This window comes from Mustela erminea, chromosome 6 (genome assembly GCF_009829155.1).
Source record: "Mustela erminea isolate mMusErm1 chromosome 6, mMusErm1.Pri, whole genome shotgun sequence".
Taxonomy (NCBI): domain Eukaryota; kingdom Metazoa; phylum Chordata; class Mammalia; order Carnivora; family Mustelidae; genus Mustela; species Mustela erminea.
In genome coordinates this window covers 109239444-109256157 of record NC_045619.1, presented here as the reverse complement: position 1 = coordinate 109256157, position 16714 = coordinate 109239444, and the positions used below count along the sequence as shown (strand labels likewise).

The following is a 16714-nucleotide window of genomic DNA, read 5'->3' as shown; positions in this document are numbered from 1 at the left end:
CCCTCTGTATTTAATGTATATTAATCACCCCCCCCGAATTAAACTGCAAACTCCTTTTGAGAAAAAGAACTTTATTCACCATGGTGCCTAGCACGCTATTTTAAGGAGAGTAGGTGATCAGTATGTATTTGTCACATAAATGAATAGCAGTGACAAAACATTTGACTTTTATAGAATTGATATGTGTTCTAAAATAGCTTTAAAGGTAGATTGTTTTTTTTTAAGATTTTATTTATTTATTTGACAGACAGAGATCACAAGTAGGCAGAGAGGCAGGCAGAGAGAGAGGAGGAAGCAGGCTCCCTGCTGAGCAGAGAGCCCAATGGGGGCTTGATCCCAGCACCCTGGGATCATGACCTGAGCTGAAGGCAGAGGCTTTAACCCACTGAGCCACCCAGGCGCCCCTAAAATAGTTTCAAATTATAAACAAAAATCATATTCTACCAGTACATACCAGTACTGTCACAGTAGCTGTAAAATACTGAAATACCTCCCGAACATTGCCCCTTACCCCCTGAATGCCTCCCATTGCCATTGTAGGCCTGGTTTCTCCTCCCGTAGGAGCATCTGGGCTCCCACACTACCCTAACTAAAAAATTAATATCTTCCACAGCAAGGAGCACTCTCTTCCCCAGCCATATGGCCAAAGGTCTAGAGGTGGAAGTATCTATTCTGACTGATCAAGACCCCTGCAAAGTTACTGTTAAATTACCCCTTATTATAAACAATTTACACAATTTGAAGATGAGGCTTCTTCTCACTGCAAAATTTCATGGAAGAGTCAACAGATCCAGGGATAGAGAGGAAAATGAAATTCTGTCAGTCTCTGAAGTTTTAGGGTACATCCATTAGGACTCAGTCTTCATGTAAACCAGAAGATAAGCAGTTTCTCTCCTAGAAGAAAAAAATGCAACAGCATAACAGAAATGAAACATTCATAGTTAATTGACACATTATTAATTCATGATAGGACAAGCATCAGAAAAGCTTCTGGTTGTTGAATCAAGTCAGTGCTAGGAAAAACAGTATTTAGAATTCATGGGTTTTTCTCATGATTCTTTAGTTTTTCAGTTTTAAATTTTTTCCTTTTTACCTAATTTCTTATTTTATTAACTCTTTTTCTATGTCTTTTTTAATTGATATTTTTACAGTTACATCATATATATTTATCATTTTTGACTGCTTTCATTATATTCAATTTTATTTGTGTATATATATATTTTTTTCTTTCTTTACAATTTTGGGACCTAGTTTCTTCTGACGAACAGACCAAAATACACCCAGGATCTAGTTTATTATTCTGTTCTGTTCACCTTCTGTTTAATTTTATTGTTTCTTTTATTATTTTTATTTTTTTAATTTTATTTTTTCAGTGTTCCAAGATTCATTATTTATGTACCACACTCAGTGCTCCATGCAATAGGTGCCCTCCTTAAGAGAGCCCAGATATAGACCCACAACTCTATAGTCAAATAATCTTCAACAAAGCAAAAAACAAAAAAACGGTGGAAAAAAGAAAGTCTCTTCAATAAATGGTGCTGGGAAAATCTATAAAGAACTCCTCAAACTCAACACTCAAAAAACAGACAATTACAACAGAAAATGGGCAGCAGACATGAACAGACGCTTCTCCAAAGAAGATACACACATGGCTAACAAACACATGAAAAAATGTTTCCTTTTTCTTTTCTCTTTTCTGGTTTCTAATTTCTTCCAATTTGTTTAGTGTATATCTTCCTAGAGTCACTGTTGCTATTTTTACCTTTTCTGGTCTCTTTCATCTATTCTGTGGACATATGACAATGCAGAAGAACTCAACCAAAAAAGAGAACAATAGACAGTACTTACTGCCAGGGATTTAATCAATGTGGATATAAGTAAGATGTCAGAATCAGAATCTGATAATAAAACAGAACTAGAATGGTAATAAAGATACTATGGGTCTTGAAAAAAGCAAAGAAGATATCAGAAAATCTCTTTCTGGAGAAACAGAAGAATTAAAATCTAATCAGATTGAAATAAAAAAAGGTATTACTGAGATGCAATGCAAAATGGAGGCTCTAACTGCTAGGATAAATGAGGCAGAAGAGAGAGTCAGTGATAAAGACAAAATTATGGAGAACAAAAAAGCTGAAAAAAAGAGAGATAAATAACTATTGGATCACAGGGAAGAATTCAAGAGATAATTGACACCACAGAGAAAAACAATACCACAATAACTGGGGTCCCAGAGGAAAAAGAGACAAAAAGGAGGAAGAAGGTTTACTTGAGCAAAATATAGAGGAGAACTTCCCTAACTTGAAAGGAAACAGGCATTCAAGTCCAGGAGACACAGGGAATTCCCCTCAAAAATCAACAAAAATAAGTCAACATCTTAATATATAATAATGAAGCTTGCAATTTTCAGAGACAAACAGAAAACCCTGAATGCAGCTTAAGACAACAGATGCTTAATCTACAAGGGTAGAAACATAAGGCTGGCAGCAGACCTATCCATAGATCCGGCAGGCCAGAAAGGACTGGAATGATACATTCAACATGCTAAAGGGGAAAAATATGCAGCCAAGAATTCTTTATCCAGCAAGTCATTCAGAGTGGAAGAAGTGATAAAGAGTCAGGACAAAAAAAAAAAAAAAAAAAAAAAAAGAAGAGCCAGGACAAACAAAAACCAAAAGAATCACTAAACCAGCCCTGCAAGAAACATTAAAGGGGATAATTTAAGCAAAGAGAGAGCCCAAAAGTAACATACACCAGAAAGGAAAGATAATCTAGAGAAACAGCAACTTTATAGGTAATACAATGGCACTAACTTCATATCTTTCAATAATTATTCCCAATGTAAATGGACTAAATAAATGCTCCAATCAAAAGACATAGGGAATCAGAAAGAAAAAAAACACAAGACCCATCAAAATGCTGTCTATTAAAGACAAAGTTTAGACCCCAAAACACCTCCAAATTGAAAGTGAGAAAGTGGAGGGCCACTGGGGTGGCTCAGTCATTAAGCATCTGCCTTCGGATCAGGTCATGATCCCAGTGTCCTGGGATGGAGCCCTACATCAGGCTCCCGGCTCAGCAGGAAGCCTGCTTCTCCCTCTCCCACTCCCCCAGTTTGTGTTCTTGTTCTCTCTCTCTCTCTCTCTCTCTGTCAAATAAATGAATAAAAATCTTTTTTTTTTAAGTACCATCAGGGAAATTCAAATAAAAACCACACTGAGATACCACCTTACACCAGTTAGAATGGCCAAAATTAACAAGACAGGAAACAACAAATGCTGGAGAGGATGTAAAGAAAGGGGAACCCTCTTCCACTGCTGGTGGGGATGCAAATTGGTGCAGCCACTTTGGAAAACAGTGTGGAGATTCCTCAAAAAATTAAAAATACATCTGCCCTATGACCCAGCAATTGCACTACTGGGTATTTACCACAAAGATACAGATGTAGTGAAAAGAAGGGCCATCTGTACCCCAATGTTCATAGCAGCAATGGCCACAATTGCCAAACTATAGAAAGAGCCAAGATACCCTTCAATGGACAAATGGATAAAGAAGATGTGGTACATAAATACAATGGAATATTATGCCTCCATCAAAATGGATGAATACCCAACTTTTGTATCAACATGGATGGGACTGGAGGAGATTATGTTGAGTGAAATAAGTCAATCAGAGAAAGTCAATTATATGGTTTCACTTATTTGTGGAACATAAGAAATAACATGGGGGACATTAGGAGAAGGAAGGGAAAAGGGAATTGGGGGAAACTGGAGGGGGAGATGAACCAGGAGAGACTGTGGACTCTGAGAAACAAACTGAGGGTTTTAGAGGGGATGGGGTAAGGGGATGGATGAGCCTGGTGGTAGGTATTAAGGAGGGGACGTACTGCATGGAGCACTGGGTGTAGTACATTAAACAATAAATTTCGGAACACTGAAAAATTAAATAAATTATAAAAAATTTAAAAATTTAAATAAGTGAGGAAGTGGAAAGCCATTCATCATGCTAATGGAAATCCAAAAAAGCTAGAGTAGTCATCCTCGTATCAAACTAGATTTTAGACCAAAGACATAATAAGTGATGAAGAAGGACACTATATCATAATCAAAGGGTATATCTAACAAGAAGATCTAGCAACTGTAAATATTTATGCCCCCAGCTTGGAGCAGCCAATTAATAACAAAATTAAAGAAATAATAATAACAATAATATGGGACTTTAACACCCCACTCACAGTAATGGACATATCATCTAAGCAAAAGATCAACCAGAAAAAAAGGGATTTGAATGACACACTGGACCATTTGGATGTCACTGATATATAGAGAGCATTCCATCCTCAAGCAACAGAATACACATTCTGGAACATTCTCCAGAAGAGATCACATATTGGTTCACAAATCAGGTTTCAACCAGTACAAAAGACTTGGATTATTCCCTTCATATTTTCAGACCACAGTGCTTTAAAACTTGAACTCCAGAAAATTTGGAAGGCACACAGTACATGGAGGTCAAAGAGTATCCTACTAAAGATTATTAATGGGTCAATCAGAAAATTAAAGAAGAATTTTTAAAAATTCATGGAAACAAATGAAAATGAAAATACAACTGCTCAAATCTTTGGGATGTACCAAAGACAGTCCTAGAGAAAAATACATAGCAATACAGACCTTTCTCAAGAAACAAGAAAAGTCTCACATATACATGCTAAATGTACACCTAAAGAAGCTAGAGAAAGAACTGCAAAACAAAGTCTAAAACCAGCTGGAGAAGAGAAATAATAAAGATGAGAGCAGAAATCAATGATACAACCCAGACATGCAAGCCCCCTTTCCAATGTTCTTGCCCCCACCCCCGAGTTCCCTTGTCCCCTCCCCTTCTGAGAGTAGTTCCCAAGCTGTAAGCCTCTGGATGGTCTCATGCTGTGAGGGTCTTCCCCTCACAAGCAATCCTGTTTGAGCCACACCCAATAAATCTTGTTGTGTGTTACTGCCAAAAAAAAAATATATATATATATACAGAAATTTTAAAAAAACAAAACAGTAAAACAGATAAGTGAAATCAGGAACTGGTTCTTTAAAGGGATTAATAAGATTGACAAACCCATAGCCAGACTTATCAAAAAAGAGAGGGAGAGAGAGAAAGAAAATGAGAGAGGCCCCAAATTAATAAAATCATGAATGAAAGAGGAGAGATCACAACCAACACAAAATAAATACAATTTTAAGAATACAGAGCAATGATATGCCAACAAATTAGGCAATCTGGAAGAAAAGGATGCATTCCTAGAAACATATAAATTACCAAAACTGAAACAGGAAGAAATAAAAAAAAACAAGATCGGACCCATAACGAGCAAGGAAACTAATGCAATAATGAAAAAACTTCCCAAATAACAAGAGTCCGGGGCTGGATGGCTTCCCAGGTGAATTCTACCAAACACTTAAAGAAGAAATCATTATTCTTCTGTTTCAAAAAATGGAAATGTAAGAAAACTTCCAAACTCACTATAAGAGGCCAGCATTACCTTGATCCCCAAACCAAAGACCCCATCAAAAAGGAGAATTACAGACCAATATCCCTGATGAACATGGATGCAAAAATTCTCACCAAGATACTAGCCAATAGGATCCAACAGTACATTCAAAGGATTATTCACCAGGACCAAGTGGGATTTATTCCTGGGCTGCAAGGGTGGTTCAATATCTGCAAATCAGTCAGTTGATACACCACATTAATAAAAGAAAGGAAAAGAATGATATAATTCTCTCAATTGATGGAGAAAATGCATCTGACAAAATACAGTATCATTTCTGTATTAAAATTAAAACTTCACAGTGTAGGGATAGAGAGAACAGACCTCAATATCATAAAAGCCATCTGTATGGCAATTCACAGACCTGTACCTCTGGGGCTAATAATATATTATATGTTTCTTAAAAATTTTTTAAATTATATAAAAAAAAATAAAAGCCATCTGTAAAGAGCCCACATTGACCATCATCCTCAAAGGGGAAAAAACTAAGAGCTTTTCCCCCATGGTCAGGAATATGACAGAGATGTCCACTATCACCACTGTTTTTCAACATAGTACTCAAAGTTCTAGCATCAGCTATCAGACAACAAAAAAACAAATAAAAGGCATCCAAAACACTAAAGAAGTCAAACTTTCACTCTTCACAGATGGCAGAATACTGTATGTGAAAAGCCCTAAAGATTCCACCAAAAACTGCTAGAACTGATATGGGAATTCAGCAAAGTGGCAGAATTTAAAAAAAAAAAAAAAACAATGCACAAAAGTTGACTGCAATTTTGTACAGTAGTAATGAGGCAGCAGAAAGGGAAACCAAGGAATCTATCCCATTTCCAATTGCACCAAATCCAGATAAGATGCCTAGGAAAAACCTAACCAAAGAGGTAAAAGATTTGTACTACGAAAACTATAGAACACTTATGAATGAAATTAAGGAAGAAACAAAGACATGGAAAAATGTTCTGTGCTCACAGACTGGAAAAACAAATACTGTTAAAATGTATATGCTACCCAGAGAAATCCATCCATTCAGTGCAAATCCTATCAAAATGCCACCAGCATTTCTCACAGAGTGGAAACAAGTAATCCTAAAATGGGTATGGAACCAGAAAAGACCCTGAATAGCCAGAGGAATGTTGAAAAAGAAAACCAAAGCTGGTGGCATCACAGGCTTGATTTCAAGCTATCTTACAAAGCTGTAATCATCAAGACAATATTTTATTGGCACAAAAACAGACACATAGACCAATGGAATAGAATAGAGAACCTAGAAAAGGACCCTTATGTCTGTGGTCAACAAATTTTTGACAAAGCAGGAACAAATACCCAATGGGGGAAAAAAAGTCTCTTCCATAAATGGTGCCAGGAACACTGGACAGTAACATGCAGAAGAATGAAACTGGACCATTCTCTTACATCATATGCAAAGATAAACTCAATGTGTGTGGAAGATCTAACATGAGACAGGAATCCACCAAAATCCTAGAAGAGAACACAGACTCAACATCTTTGACCTCGGCTGCAGTAACTTCTTGCAGACACATCCCCAGAGGCAAAGAAAACAAAGGCAAAAATGAACTTTTGGGACTTCGTCAAGATAAAAAGCTTCTGCACAGCAAAGGAAATAGCCAACAAAACAAAGATGCAACCCACAGAATGGGAGACGATGTTTGCAAATGACATTACAGATAAAGGGCTAGTATTCAAGATCTATAAAGAACTTCTCAAACTTAACACCCAAAAACCAAATAATCCAGTCAAAAACTAGACAGAATATATGAACAGATGTTTCTCCAAAGAAGACATACAAATGGCTAACAGACACACGAAAAACGTTCAACATCACTAGCCATCAGGGAAATTCAAATCAAAACCACACTGAGATAACCATCTTACACCAGTTAGAATGGCAAAAATCAACAAGGCAGGAAACAACAAATGTTGGCAAGGATGTGGAGAAAGGGGAACTCTCTTACACTGTTGGTGGGAATGCAAGCTAGTACAGTAACTCTGGAAAACCGTATGGAGGTTCTTCAAGATGTTAAAAATAGAGCTACCCTCCGACCCAGCAATTGAACTACTAGGTATTTACCCCAAAGATACAGACACCGTGAAAAGAAGGAGCATCTGCACCCCAGTGTTCATAGCAGCAATGTCCACAGTATGCGGAAGGAACTGTGATGCCCTTCAACGGTTGAGTGGATAAAGAAGATGTGGTTCATCTCTTACACTGTTGGTTGGAATGCAAGTTGGTGCAACCACTTTGGAAAACAGTGTGGAGATTCCTTAAGAAATTAAATATAGAGCTACCATATGATCCTGCAATTACGCTACTGGGTATTTACCACAAAGATACAGATGTAATGAAAAGAAGGGCCATCTGTACCCCAGTGATCACAGCAGCAATGGTCAGTCACCAAACTGTGGAAAAAATCAAGATGCCCTTCAACAGATGAGTGGATAAAGAAGATATGGTCCATATATACTATGGAGTATTATGCCTCCATCAGAAAGGATGAATACCCAACTTTTGTATCAACATAGATGGGACTAGAAGAGATTATGCTAAGTGAGATAAGTCAAGCAGAGAGAGTCAATTATCATATGGTTTCACTTACCTGTAGATCATAGAGAATAACATGGAGGACATTAGGAGAAGGAAAGGAAAAGTGAATTGGGAGAAATGGGAGAGGGAGATGAACCATGAGAGATTGTGGACTCTGAGAAATAAAGGGCTTTGGAGGGGAGAGGAGTGGGAGGTTGGGAGAGCCTGGTGGTGGGTATTATGGAGGGCACGTATTGCATGGAGCACTGGGTGTGGTGCATAAACGATGAATCCTGGAACACTGAAATTAAAGACAAATAAATAAATAAAAAGAAGATGTGGTTCATATATACTATGGAATATTATTCAGCCATCAAAAAGGATAAATACACACCTTTTGTATTGACATGGATGCAACTGGAGGGGATTATGCTAAGTGAAATAAGTCAAGCAAAGAAAGTCAATTATATAATATATAAATAACATAAAATATAAAATATATTATATTGTATATGAATATATATAAATTATATATTATAAAATATAAATATATAAATATATGGTTTCAGTCAGATGTGGAACATATGGAATAGCACTGAGGACCATAGGGAAAGGGAAGGAAAACTGAAGGGGGAGAGATCAGAGAGAGAGAAAATCATTAGAGACTCTGGACTCTGGGAAACAATCTGAGGATTTCAGAGGGAAGAGGGGTAAGGTATGGGGCAGCTGGATGGTGGATATTAAGGAGGGCACATGTTGTGATGAGCAATGGGTGTTATATGCAACTAGTGAATCACTGAACAATACATCAAAAACTAATGAAGTACTATGTAGTGGCTAACTGAACATAATTTTTAAAAAGATGAAAAATAATAAAACCTTCATCCTGTGGCACCTGGATGGCTCAGTCAGTTAAGTGTCTGCCTTCAGCTCAGGTCATGATCCCAGTGTCCTGGGATCAAGCCCTGCATCGGGCTTCCTGCTCAGTGGAGAGTCTGTTTCTCCCTCTGCCAACTACTCTCCATGCTTGTGCTCTCTCTCTCAAATAAATTTTAAGAATCCTAAAAAAAAACTTAATCCAGCTTTTTTTCTCTAGCTGCCCCTCTGTAGTCATTGGTTTTCAAAAATACATTTATAGCTATTTACTAAATGCAAGCCACTATATTGGCCAAAGAAAAAGAGAAGAAAGATCCTTAATCCCAAATATTTCATGGTCTAATATAAAATAAAGTTATACATACAAACAGTTACAAACAGGGTGGTCCTTGTTATAAAGGACATATACTAAAACTGCAGGACAAGCATATGAGAAAACCCTACAAATCCAGCATCAATCAGTGAATGCTTTACAGTGTAAGAGAAGCCATGAGCAGAGATATTAAAGCATAAGTGGGTGTTTGCCCCAATAATAAATTAGGAGAGGGAAAAACAGACCAGGAACTGCAAGTGCAAGCCATTGGAGGATATGATGCTGGCGAGCTAGTTATACTTTAGTATTATTGGCATCTAAATTGTGAAAAATGCATGGTACGGTGAGATGTAATGAGAGATGAGGCTGAAGAGTCACTGGAGAGTTATCCAAATACAAGTGGAAGCTAAATCCATAGGTTTCATACAGTAAAAGAACCCTGCATAAACTCATTTGGTTTCCATCACTCAAACACTTCTCTTACCAGCGGTAGTTATGATTTCCATAAGTACACTGGATGTCTTCCCAGGATACCTGGAAGTACATAAAGAGATGAAGTGAATCATCCAGCTAGCATATGTTAAGCACCCAGAGAGTAAGGGGTGCTACATTGTATCCCCCCTCACTCATCCAGACAAACCCACCCTTAGGTACCTCTCAAGGCCTGGATCATTCAGTGATAGGACGCCATGTTTACGAAGGCACTTTTAGTACCCTGTTCCCTCTATTTAAACTTGATTGTGCTTGGTTCTAACTTACATATATCTAACTCTTCTTACTTTTCTTAAGTCTCCCACAAAGCATGAAGACACCAAAAACCTAGACATTGAGCTAAGTTAACTCTCAGAGGGCTATATACCGAATGGGTACTTCATGCAGAAAAGAATTTTAAGCAGAATCAGACCTATAAATAGAACAAACCGATGGTTGCCAAGGGAGAGGCAGGGATGGGCAAGAGAGGTAAAGGGGAGCGGAAGATACAGGCTTCTAGTTATGGAATGAGTAAGTCACAGGAATAAAAGGCACAGTATAGGGCACCTGTGTTTCTCAGTCAGTTTAGCATTTGACTCTTGATTTCAGCTCATGTCATATTCTCAGGGTCATGAGGTCAAGCCCCACATAAGTGCTCTGTGCAGAGCCTGCTTGGGATTCTCTCCCTCTGCCCCACCCACTTGCTCTCTCTCTCTTCTTATCTCTCTCTCTTTTCTTAAAAAGAAAAAGGTACAGCATAAGAAATATTGTCAGTGATACTGTGATAGCATTGTACAGTGACAGATGGTAGCTACACTTGCAGTGAGCACAGCATAATGTATGAACTTGTTGAATCACCATCTTGTACATCTGGAAAAAGTAACATTGTGCAACTGTACTTGAATTTTAAAAAGCTTTTTATAAAGAAAAGGACTTTTTAAAGGCCCTACACAAAGAGAGAACTAGTCCACAGTGTGTGTTGACCTTGAGGACCCATCTAGTTCAGTCAAAATTTATTACAGGTGGCTAATCCAGGACAAGAGGAAATTTTGGACAATGTTCTCACCCAAGAAACATTGGAATCGTTGAAGCAGAACCATTTTCCATCCACAGAATTCTGGATATAGGCACAGTAATGACCAAAGTCAGCTGCCCCCATGTGGGCAATCACAGCAAAGAGCTCATACTGTCTTCCAAGCTGGCAGGACATAAGGTACAAAATTATTCACCCATCATGCCTCCTTTTCTAACTGTAGTCTAGAATAAAGAAACATTATTTCATCACATTGCAGGCACTAGTACTTCAAGGGGGCTAGAAAATAGTCTTTGAACTAAAAAATCTCATGATTAATTAAGCCACAATTATAATGCCATGCACCAAAAAAGGAGAAGAAATAATCATCTGAGAAAAAGCTCCCCAGAGAAGACATGCCTTGAATTGATCTTGAAGGATAAACAAGACTAGCAGACAAATTCTAAGTAGGGGGTATACTCAAATAGGCCTCAAAATTCCAAAGACTTGGCAGCACAGCACAACAGAGCATGTTGAGGAAATGGGAGGCATGGAGGATGCTGGGAAGTCACAAGATATGTGGTTACAAAGATCAAGTCAAGAATTAGAACTTTAGAGGCACCTAGGTGGCTCAGTTGGTTAAGTGTCTGTCTTTGGTTCAGGTCATGATCCAGGGGTCCTGGGATTGAGCCCTGTGTCAGGCTCCCTGCTCAGTGGGAAGCCTGCTTCTCTCTCTGCCCCTCCCCCTGCTCGTGCTTTCTCTCTCTTGCTCATGTAAATAAATAAAATCTTTTTTAAAAAAAGAATTAAAATTTTATTTTTTTAATACTTTCAAGTTTTTATTTAAATTCTGGTTAGTCACACAGAAAGGATATGGTAAAGGAACAGTAAATAAAGCCTAAGCCAAGCAGGAGAAGAGAAATAATATAGAGCAGAAATCAGAGAAATAGAAACTAGAAGAGCAGAACAGATCAATGAAACTAGAAGCTGATTCTATGAAAGAATTAAGAAAATTGATAAATGTCAAGCCAGACATAATCTAAAGAAAAGAGAAAGGACCCAAATTAATAAAATCATGAATGAAAGGTGAGAAATAATGACCAATACCAAGGAAATAGAGAGAATTATTAGACTTATTATCAGCAGTTTTATGCCAACAAACTAGGCAATCTGGAAGGAATGGATGCATTCCTGGAAACTTATAAACTACCAAGAGTGAAACAGGAAGACATAGACAATCTAAACAGAGCAATAATCAGCAAGGAAATTGAAATAGTAATCAAAAACCTTCCAAAAAGTGAGAGTCCAGAGCCAAATGGATTCCCAGGGGAATTCTACCAAACATTTAAAGAAGAAATCATACCTATTCTAGTGAGGCTGTTCCAAAAAAATAGAAATGGGAAGAAAACTTCCAAACTTGCTCTATAAGGCCTGTATTACCCTGATCCCAAAACCAGACAAAGACCCCATCAAAAAAGAGAATTATAGACCAATATCCCTGATGAACATGGATGCAAAAATACTGAAGATCAAGCCAATAGGATCCAACAGCACATGAAAAGGATTATTCACCATGATCTGGTGGGATTTATTCCTGGCATGCAAGGGTGGTTCAACATTCACAAATCAATCAATGGAATAGATCATATTAACAAAAGAAGAGACAAGAACCATATTATCCTCTCAACTGATGCAGAAAACGCATTTCACAAAATACAACATCCTTTCCTGATGAAACCTCTTAAAAATACAGAGATAGAGGGAACATACCTCAACATCATAAAGCCATCTATGAAAAGCCCACTGCACACATCATTCTCAATGGAGAAAAACCTGAGACCTTTTCCCTTAAGGTCAGAAACACGACAGGGAGGGCCACTGTCACCACTTTTGTTCAACACAGTACTAGAAGTCTTAGCCTCAGCAATCAGATAATAAAAAGAAATAAAAGGCACTCAAATTGGCAAAGAAGTCAAACTCTCTCTATTCACAGGTGACATGATACTTTTTGTGGAAAATCCAAAACACCCCGAAATTACTAGAACTAATACAGCAATTCAGCAATGTGGCAGTATACAAACCTATTGCACGGAAATCAACTGCATTTATATACACTAACAAAGTGAATGAACAAAAGAGGAATTAGGGAATTGATTCCACTTACAATAGCACCCAAAATCATGAAATACCTGGGAATAAATCTAACCAAGGAGGTAAAGGATCTAAATTCTAGAAACTACCGAATACTTAGAGAAATTGAGCAAGACACAAAAAGTTGGAAAAACAGTCCATGCTCATGGACTGGAAAAATAAACATTGTGAAAGGGTCTGTGCTACCTAGAATAATCTACACTTTCAGGATATTTCCTATTAAAATACCATTGACATTTTTCACAGATCAGGAACAAATAATTCTTAAATTTGTATGGAACCAGAAAAGACCCTGAATACCCAGAGGAATGTTGAAAAAGAAAGCCAAAGCTGGTGGCATCACGATGACCGACTTCAAGCTGTCTTACAAAGCTGATATACAAGACAGCATGGTATGGGCACAAAAACAAACACATAGATCAATGGCACAGAATAGAGATCCCAGAAATGAACCCTCATCTCTATAGTCAACTAATCTTCAACAAAGCAGGAAATAATATCCAATGGAAAAAAAGACAGTCTCTTCCATAAATGGTGCCGGGAACATTAGACAGTCACATGCAGAAGAATGAAACTGGACCATTCTCTTAAACCATATGCAAAGATGAACTCAAGGTGGAAGGAAGACCTAATTTGGGACAGGAATCCATTAAAATCCTAGAGAAGAACACCGGCAGCAACCTCTTTGACCCTGGCTGCAGCCAACTTCTTCTGCAACTTCTTGCAGACACATCCCCAGAGGCAAGGAAAACAAAGGCAAAAATGAACTTTGGGGACTTCATCAAGATAAAAATCTTCTGCACAGTAAAGGAAACAGTCAACAAAACTAAGAGGCAATCCAGGAATGGGAGAAGATATTTGAAAATGACATAAATATTTGCAAATGGCATGAAGGGCTGGTATCCAAGATCTATAAAGAACTTCTCAAACTCAACATCGAAAAAAACAAATAATCCAGTCAAAAATAGACAGAAGACATGAACATACGCTTCTCCAAAGAAGGCATACAAATGGCTAACAGAAACATGAAAAAGTGTTCAACATCGCTAGCCATCAGGGAAATACAAATCTAAACTACACTGAGATATCACTTTACACCAGATAGAATGGGAAAAATCAACAAGACAGGAAAAAAGTGTGGGCAAGGATGTGGAGAAAAGGGGACCCTTTTACACTGTTGATGAGAATGCATGCTTAGTACAGCCACTCTGGAAAACAGTATAAAGATTCCTCAAGATGTTAAAAATAGAGCTACCCTATGACCCAGCAATTGAACTACTAGGTATTTACTCCAAAGATACAGACATAGTGAAAAGAAGGGGCACATGCACCCCAATGTTCATAGCAGCAATGTCCACAATAGCCAAACTGTGAAAGGAGCTGAGATGCCCTTCAACAGATGAATGGATAAAGATGATGTATTTCATATATACAATGGAATATTACTCAGCCATCAGAAAGGATGAATACCCCCTATTTGCACTGAATGGATGGAGCTGGAGGGGATTATGTTAAGTGAAATAAGTCAAGCAGAGAAAGAAAATTATCTTATGGTTCCATTCATAAGTGGAACATAAGGAATAGCATGGAGGACCACAGGGGAAGAAAGGGGAAACTGAATGGGAAGAAATCAGAGAAAGAGACAAACCATGAGAGACTCTGGACACCAGAAACCAGCTGAGATTACAGAAGGGAAGGGCTTGGGGATTGAGTAACCCAGTGATGGGTACTAAGGAGGGCACATATTGCATGGGTCTTATATGTAAACAATGAATCTTGGAACACTACATCAAAAACTACGTACAGTATGATGGCTAACATAACATAATAAAAATAATAATAAAAAATTTAAAAATTTTAAAAAAGGGAAAAAAACCACTGGGAGTTTTGACACTGGGAAAAAAATCATTTTTTTCAAAAATAATTGGTTATGAAGTGCCTGAGTGGCTCAGTTGGTTGAATGCCTGACTACTGATTTTGGCTCAGGTTATGATCTCAGGGTCTTGAAAGAGCCCCAAGTCCTTCTCTGTGCTCATCAGGGAGTCTGCTTGAGATTCTCTCTCCCTCTTCCCTTCCCTCTGCTCATGCTGTCTCTCTCACTCTCTCTTCCTCCCTCAAATAAATAAATAAATAAATAAAAATTGAAAAAGCAAACAAATCTAAATATTGGCTGGGCATCAATGATATTATGAAATTATGAGATGCACTGTTGGCGGGAGTGAAAACTGTTACAGCCACTGTGGAAAACAGTATGGAGATTCCCCACAAAAGTTAAAATGGAGCTACTCTACAATCTGATAATCACATTACTGGGTATAGACCCAAAAAATACAAAACACTAATTCAAAGGGGTATATGCCCCCTGATGATTATAGCAACATTATTTAAAATAGCCAAGATATAGGAACAGCCCAAGTATCCATCAATTGATGAATGGATAAAGATGTGATATACACACACAATGTAATATTACTCAGCCATTAAAAGAATGAAATTTTGCCATTTGCAACAATATGGATAGAGCAAGAGAGTATAATGCTAAGTGAAATAAGTCAGTCAGAGAAAGCCAAATACCACATGATTTTACTCATATGAAACAAACTGAGGCTTTTAGAGAGGAGGGTGGGTGAGCCTGGTGGTGCATATTAAGGAGGGCACATATTGCATGAAGCACTGGGTGTGGTACATAAACAATGAATTCTCAAACATTGAAAAAATAAAAATAAAATAATAAAAATGATTTGTGGAATTTAAGAAACAAAACAAATGAACAAAGAAAAAAAAAGGAGAGAGACAAACCAAGAAATGAACTCTTAACCATGGAGAACAAACATATGGTTTGGGTGGGTTGGTAGGTGGGTAGGTGGGAAATGGTTGAAAGAAATGATGAGGATTAAGAATACTCTTATCAAAAAAAATTTTTTTAAGAGTACACTTGGGGCTCCTGGGTGGCTCAGTTGGTTAAGTGACTGCCTTCAGCTTGGGTTATGATCCCAAGGTTCTGGGATCTAGCCCCACATGGGGCTCCCTGTTCAGTGAGGAGTCTGCTTCTCCCTCTCCCGCTCCCCTGCTTGTGCTCTCTCTCTGTCAAATAAATAAATAAAAACCTTTAAAAAAAGAGTACACTTATCACCATGAGCACTGAGTAAAGTATAGAATTGTTAAATCACTATATCATACACCTGGATTTTATATATATACATATATATAAAATATATATATATTATGTAATTATATGTATAATATATAATATAATACTGTATGGTAACTAAACTGGAATTAAAATTTAAAATTTAAATGATAAAAAAGAAATTATGAGATAGAACTGATCACATCTAGAGAAAGAGAGCTTAGTCTTTAGGAAGACATAATGAAATACTTCAAATGAAAGAGCAGAGTCTGGGACTTGCTTCAGAATAATCCAGTAGGGGGTTGGAGAAAGAAGAGGGAGAAATAAGAGGATGTTGGTAAAGCTAGATTGGTCATGGGTTTTGATAACGTTTAAACTGCTTGATGGACATGGGAATTCGCTGTATAATTCTTTGCTATTTTGGTATATATTCAAGATTTTCAATCACAATGTCTTCTTAAGTGGAAAAAAATTTTTATTTAAATTCAATTAGCTGGGGCACCTAGGTGGCTCACTCATTAAGCATTTGCCTTCAGCTCAGGTGATAGTTCCAGGTCCTGGCATTGAGCTCCCCATCGGGCTGCCTGCTCAGCAGGAAGACTGCTTCTCCCTCTCACACTCTGCCTGCTTATGTTCCCTCTCTTTCTGTGTCTCTGTCAGATAAATGGATAAAATCTTTTTAAATT

General features: G+C 37.6%; 1 protein-coding gene across 7 annotated transcripts in view; it reads right to left on the bottom strand.

The window, feature by feature from the left end:
• Positions 1-359: 359 nt before the first annotated feature.
• USP18 (ubiquitin specific peptidase 18) overlaps positions 360-16714 on the bottom strand; it is a 61110-nt gene continuing 44755 nt past the window's right edge. For 3 of the 7 annotated variants that reach the window (XM_032349286.1, XM_032349288.1, XM_032349282.1), the window contains 4 exons: positions 10802-10933; positions 9749-9798; positions 8470-8507; positions 360-894 (listed from right to left, as the gene is read on the bottom strand). In XM_032349286.1, coding sequence (XP_032205177.1) covers positions 863-894; positions 8470-8507; positions 9749-9798; positions 10802-10933 — 252 coding nt within the window. In that variant the 3' untranslated portion in view covers positions 360-862. The remainder of the gene's footprint in view (positions 895-8469; positions 8508-9748; positions 9799-10801; positions 10934-16714) is intronic. The other 4 variants (XM_032349283.1, XM_032349284.1, XM_032349285.1 and 1 more) reach the window with 4 other exon arrangements.